This window comes from Cystoisospora suis (genome assembly GCF_002600585.1).
Source record: "Cystoisospora suis strain Wien I chromosome Unknown contig_400, whole genome shotgun sequence".
NCBI classification, from domain to species: domain Eukaryota; phylum Apicomplexa; class Conoidasida; order Eucoccidiorida; family Sarcocystidae; genus Cystoisospora; species Cystoisospora suis.
Window position 1 is genome coordinate 1 of NW_027153201.1, and position 6,710 is coordinate 6,710.

The window sequence follows — 6,710 nt, forward strand, 5'->3', positions numbered from 1 at the left end:
ATCTGTCTCTGACCTCTCTGTATATCCATCTATCTATCGATACTATAGTGTCTCCTCTCTCTCTGATCTACTTCTTGGTATCGCACACGCCCACTAGCTAGCTACATACCTAGCTAGCTACCCGTTCAGCATGCACGGTGTCTACATAGACATATATAGATGTATACACACAAAAGAGTTAAGAAGATCTGTCTTTCATAGCCTCTCGCACGCGTGGCTCGAGGTATAAGGAGGTATAAAAAGAAATTTAATCTATCTATCTTCCATCTATCTATCTATCTATCTAACTATCCATCTTTATCTGTCTTCCGTTGACCTATCTATTCATTTCTATCTATCTATCTATCTGTCTGTGTGTTTCTATCTATTTATCTTACGAAGTGGAGCATCCTTCATAGCAGAGATAGCCAGGAGGGCATGCTTTACAGATACCTCCTTCTGTAGATTCGCGATACGTCCCCTACGAGAAGAAAAGCCCAAGCAAACCAAAGCCAGAAAAGAAAAAGGAGAAGAAGAAGAAAAGAGGAAGAAGAAGGAGACACTCTCGTTCATCTCCATAGAGAGAGAGATGCTATGAAGTTAGCCTACGATGGCAGTAGCGATATGCACTCGAGAGAAGGTCAGGCGGCTTATCTTCGGAGTAAAGGGAGGGAGAAAAATCTAGCTTAGCTACACAGAGAGAACACACTACTACTCTTCTAGATGTATGTATATATATATATACATATCCATATATGTATATATGAAGGACACACAGTTGCATGCGATGTGGCTATCTCTGTGCATGTCTGTGTAGATAGAGGCAAGATAGACAGGTAAAAAAGACAGGTAGAGAGATAGACACGCCAAAGATAGATAGAGGCACAGATGAATAGAGAGGGGCTGAGACAGGGATATATACAGAGAGAAGGCTCTATACCAAGATAGATAGGAAAGGAGATAGTTAGATTAAAGATAGATTAAAGATATTCTTATAGAAAGTGAGTTAGGTGTCCTTGCGCGTTTGCGTGGGCTCTTTTGACGTGTCCGTGTGTGAAGACTGAAAGAAGTAAAAAGTACGAGGCCCCCCGTCACATGCACCACACGAGAACTCCCCACTGTGCACCTCTTTCTTTCTTTCTCACTCTTTGTTTCTTTCTTTCTTTGGCTTCTGCGGTATGTTTAGGTGTGTATGACTGTATGGATACTCTCTCTTCTTTGTGGGGGCTCTGTGTGTCTCTGCCTACCTTAGGGCATGAAATACACCCCCCGCTTTCTGTATACATCTGCGCGGTCACTGGATTCGATCCTGACCCTTCACGCCATTAATCATTCATACAGCCAAACCACCAACAAAGCAAAAAAGAAAAGGAAAAGAAAAAGAAAAAGAAAAAGAGCACGAATGCAAGGAAAGAAGAAACAAAAGGAGAGAAGGAAGAAGCAGAAGAAAAGCAAGAAGACAAGGGCTACGTCATCTCTCTCACGACTCGCAGTAACGTAAGCCAGTTGGAGCTATCATGCAAAGCATCATACACACATACATACTACCTGTATACATATACATATTCACATACATATATATATATATATACATATATATACATATAGAGGTGTTTAGATTTATACATACGAAAAATACATATGCATGCAGACGGCAAGAGAGCTATCACCGCGCATGCAAACGCACATGTACATATACATCTCTCTCTACATATATATATATATATAATGTATATATGCATACAGAGAGAGAGCGTAGATGCTAGGAGGAGACAGGGGCTAAAGTTAGGAGAAGCTTAACAAGGCAAGAGAGAGAGAGATATGAGAATTAGGAGGAGAATAGCAGACCCCATCTATCGCCTAGTCCAAAGAAAGAAATAATTACAAGTATGACCATATATATATATATAGATAGATATCTATGTAGATATAGAGAGATGTATATATATGTGCATAGGTGAGAAAAGCTCCGTAGAGGGCAACAAGGTGAGTATAGAGGATATCCGTAGACCCCGAGAGAGAGAGAGAGACAGAGACAGAGACAGAGAGATAGACTAGCCGACGAAGGTAATGAAGAAGAGTGTAGCAAGCACACACATATCTCTCTTCTCTGGAAGTTTCTTCCTTTCCTGTCAATTGAACTATCTATCTATCTTTCTATTTCTATCTCTTTCTTTTTCTTCTTCTTCTTTTTCTTCTCCCCTCGTTTGTGAACAAGAGACACTTAGTTTCCCCACAGTTAACCTGACGAGATACGCACTCACCCTAGAGCCTCTTCCTACCTTCTCCGGACTCTCGTCTTCCTCTGCTTTCCCTCTCTCCTTCTATTTCTCTATCTCTTTATCAATCTGTCTCTCTCTACAGATCTATCCATTCCGTGTCGGATATCTTTATAGTTCGATACTACACATGTATATGGATCACCGTCTATGTACATCTTCCTCTCTATCTCTCTCCATGTGTCTCGTGGGACTTCTCCTTCTGCATTTACACCTCCTCATACCGCAACTACACATCCTTCCAAACCTCTCTTTTTCTCTCTCTTTCTCTAGTCATCACCTGTTGTCTATAGATCCATATATATAGATGGATAGATAGGTAAAGATGGCGGAGACAAGATATCTAGATAGATACAAGGACAGATTCAAGATCCAGCGAGAAAGTTAAGATAGATCAAGTGGAGTGACATATAGAGATAGATATAGGTAAGAGAGAAGTCGTCTTCTTCTTCTTCTTTATTTTTTCTCTTTCCTGATCTAACCTGAGGGGCATGGGACAGGTCTTTGCACTCCAGGAGGACAGTAAGAGCCGGAAGGACAGGCGTAAGCAATGCCTTCAATTCCAGGGCAGTAGGAATTCTTAGGGCATGCAAGAGGTTCGACTGCGCCTTCGGGACAGTAGCGTCCAGGTGTACATGGCTGAGGCGTAGCTGTGCCGGGAGGGCAGCGCTTCCCTTTAGGGCACAAACCTGTCGGCCTTCCCATGCCAGCTTTAGCACAGTACGAACCGCCTGAAAAGAAAGAAAGAAAGATAAAGATAGAGACAGGGAAAGATAGATAGAGAGATAGAGATAAATAAGTAGGATGGGACATATACATATATATACATATATATATATGGCGAGATGGGCTAGCTTAGGAGTTTGATCTTAGGGAATGACTATTTGAGTGGAGCCCAATCCTTTCTTAGGAAAATCTTCTGGAAGAGAGGCTGCGGGTGTCTTGAGGCAGTCGATGTATGAGCCTTCACCTCAAGCAGCATACACACCCTCCTCCTCCTCCTCCTCCTTAGTCTTCCTTTCTCCTCTCAACGCTTCCTGTCTCTCTATCTACCTATCTATCTCCCTGCATAGATGTAGAGATATACAGGTCTTCATCTTTATGTTCATCCGTGACAAGGATAAGAATACAAAGAAGAAGAAGAAAGAGGAGAAGAAGAAGAAGGGGAGGGAGGGAGATTACCTAGGCATTGGACGCATTCTCCGTAGTATTTTAGGCCTCTTTGAGATGCCTGTGTGCCTGCAGGGCATGGATAGCCATGAGAGCTCGAGGCAGGGCAGTAGTGGCCTACATCACATAAATAGTCATCTGACAGCTCCCCTGTACCTTCAGGGCATGCATAACCTACGAGGGAACCCACACAGAGACAGAGACAGAAACATACCAACCCTACTCTATCTCCATATCTATCTTCAATCGATCTCTAGTCTATATCTCTAGTCCATCTTTCTATCTTTCTATCTCTCTATCTATCTCTAGGCATATGCATAGGTCTTTTACTGTTCACGCTTAGGGGTCTCGAGTATGTAAGCGTCCTACGAATGGATGGCTTGGAGAGATTCCTTCCTGCAGACACGTAGCCGGGATGTCTACTGGGGTGCTTTCTATACCGTAGTATTCAAAGAGAGAAGGAAAGGACTAGAGAAAAAGGATAAGTGAAAGGTAAAAAGAGACTCGACAGAGGTGAAGAGACAAACGCATCTATAGAGACATAGACCGATATTCAAGGAGAGACAGATAGATGTGGTAGAGATAGATAGATAAATAGATAGATAGATGTACGTCAGATATATCTAGATATCTATCTATATATATATATACGTGCAACAGAAAGAAAAGGAGGAAGAAGAAGAAGAATGCATGCAGGTAGGACGTGGCACTGACCCTTGTTTGACTTTCTTTTCTTTCTCTCTCTTTCTCTAGACGTGGAAAGACATCTATCCCTGAGCGAGGTCAAGACCCAACAAGTCTACATAGATCCACAGACACATCTCTATCTATATCAGCTTGCATTTCTACGGGTATGTCTGTCTCTTCTATTGCTTTATTTCGCTCGCTATGTGGGAGGTCCTTATCTCCCTGCAACTGTAGGGGAGTCCGATGGTTTGAGGGGTGAGAAATTGATGGATATTAGTCTTCTTTTCTTTCTCTATCTATCTCTTCTTTCTCTCACATCTTGATCTAAAGAGAGAGAGAGATAGAGAGAGATATGTACATAGATAGATAGAAATATTCATATCAATGAATATATACATCTCGATCTACTTTACACGTAGGTAAGAAAGAGACTTTGAATGAACTTAGATACAACACTTCTAATGTGTACTCTAAAGAGGTGCAGATAGATAGATAGATAGACTAAAGATAGACAGACAGATATATTCGAGATATATTAGCGATAGATCAGAGATAGGTCAATAGATAGACTTAAGATAGATCAATAGATAGATTGAAAATAGATGGACTAACGCTCGATAGATAGGTAGGCAGGAGATAGATTCTTCAAGATACATAGAGAGCCGAAAGCTTCAAGATAGATAGGGAGGAGGAGCTCCGCTCTAGGACAAGCACTTCATAGAGAGAATGAGGGGAACGAAGGAGAGAGACGAAGAAAGTAAGTGTGGAGGAGAAGAGGATGTGCGGAGAAAAACGAAGAGGAGAAAGAAGCGCGACGTCGTCAAAAAGATAAAGAAAGAAAGGAAGTTGTTGAATTGCATGCGTACATATCTACGTCAATGAAAAAGAAAGAGAGGAGAAGTGCTCTCTCTAGTGTGATGTACATAAGAATGCTGTAGGTGTATGAGTAGATAGACAAGTAGATAGATTAAAGATGGAGAGATAGATGAAAGATAGCTAGGCCGACTGAAGTTCTATAGACAGATTAAACGTAGCGAGGTAGCTAGCTAGATACCTGGCGGGCAGGGTAGACATGCAGTGAGTGTTTGAGAGCCTTGGAAGGAATTGTAGGAACCCCCAGGACAAGGCAGAGGCTCCTCGAGCGTTCCTGCAGGACAGTAGTGACCTGGGGGGCATAGAAAAGAGCTCTTCTCCTTCTCCTTACAGTAGTATCTACAAGCATCGGTCAATCCATACAAGGCGTAAGACACACGCAACAGTAGAAGAGAAAGAAAGAAAGAAAGAATGAAGAGAAGAAAGAGATAAGAAGGGAAGGAGAAGAAAGATCGTCACTGGAGAGAGAAAGGAGAAAAGAAAGCTTTTGCGGGTGACTTGTTTTGACGAAGATAGAGGAAGAGAAACAAATGAGAAAGAAAACGAAGACGTCGATCTGTGACTTTTCTTCTTCTTCTCTTGGAATATGTATAAACCCCATAGATTCACAGTAAGAGATAGAATATCTATCTCCTTGTTTGGGTAGAGAAACTGATAGATAGATAGGTAGAAAGATAGATAGATAGGTAGATACGCCGATCTTTGGGCGGAGGCCTGAGCTAGAGAAAATTTGGAGAGAGACGAAGAAGCCCTTTGTGTCTGTAGGTGTTAGCCTCGCTTCTTTCCAAGGTCTAGATCGGTAATAGAGCGATCAAGCATGGAGACACACGCGTATGTCTGTAGCTCTTCTTCCTTCTTGACTTCTCTCCTCTCTAGGCCTCTTCTTTCTGTCCTCCCTGGAGAAGAGAGAAAGCATCTTCTTGCTTTCCCATTCATCCTGAAAGAGTCATTCTGTAGAAGAAAACTGATCTCTCCTTGCAACCCATAGACTAGGCACAGAGACAGAGAGAGAGAGAGAAGAAAAGAATGCATGCGCGGACGGGCGCTTTCTTTTCTCTCTCTCTCTCTCTGTCTCATCTCTCACGATGGAGGTAAATTATCTGGGCCATGCAGCCATATCTTTACGTCAGCGAAGGAGATAGATCAAAGAAAAGAGAACAGACAGAAAGAAGAAGAAAGCACAAAACAAGAAGAGAAAGGGAAAAGTTGAAACTTACGAGGGGGGACACTCTTCACAGTCGGTAGCGTATCTTCCACCTACAGTAGTTCGAGTAGAGCCGTCAGGGCATCTCTGAGGTGTCTCTACACCTGGTGGACAATAGTAACCTTTAGGACAAGGCATACCTCCATACCTAAAATAAAAGAAACAAGACACATACATACACACACTCATATACGGATCTTGTCTTCGGGTGTATGTACACCGTGATAAAGAGATATATGGATATAAAGGATTCGACAAGGGAGAAGACTGAAACAGACGTAAAAGAGAAAAAGAGAAAGACAAATCTACCTATCTATCTATCTATCTATCTCTTTATCTATTGAGTTCTCTATCTGTCTTTCTCTCTATCTCCCTTTCTTATATATCGATAACCTTAGCGTGTACAAGACAAATGTCTCCTTAAGAGCTCTCTCGCACATGTGTAGGTGTCCTTTTCAGAGAATGAGCTCTATCTATCTGTCTATCTTCAATCTATGTAGCTATCTATCTTTAATCTA

At 42.0% G+C, this 6,710-nt stretch overlaps 1 protein-coding gene across 1 annotated transcript in view; it reads right to left on the reverse strand.

Annotated features, from left to right (window-relative positions):
- Positions 1-379: 379 nt before the first annotated feature.
- Positions 380-6,710, reverse strand: part of CSUI_001011 (gcc2 and gcc3 domain-containing protein) — a gene marked incomplete at its 3' end in the record, with an annotated part of 19,662 nt that continues 13,331 nt past the window's right edge. Inside the window, exons 14-19 of the mRNA XM_068061217.1 lie at positions 6,206-6,340; positions 5,170-5,327; positions 3,441-3,602; positions 2,741-2,989; positions 1,227-1,294; positions 380-460 (exon numbers count right to left, since the gene is read on the reverse strand). Of these exons, the coding sequence (XP_067926806.1) occupies positions 380-460; positions 1,227-1,294; positions 2,741-2,989; positions 3,441-3,602; positions 5,170-5,327; positions 6,206-6,340 (853 nt within the window). The remainder of the gene's footprint in view (positions 461-1,226; positions 1,295-2,740; positions 2,990-3,440; positions 3,603-5,169; positions 5,328-6,205; positions 6,341-6,710) is intronic.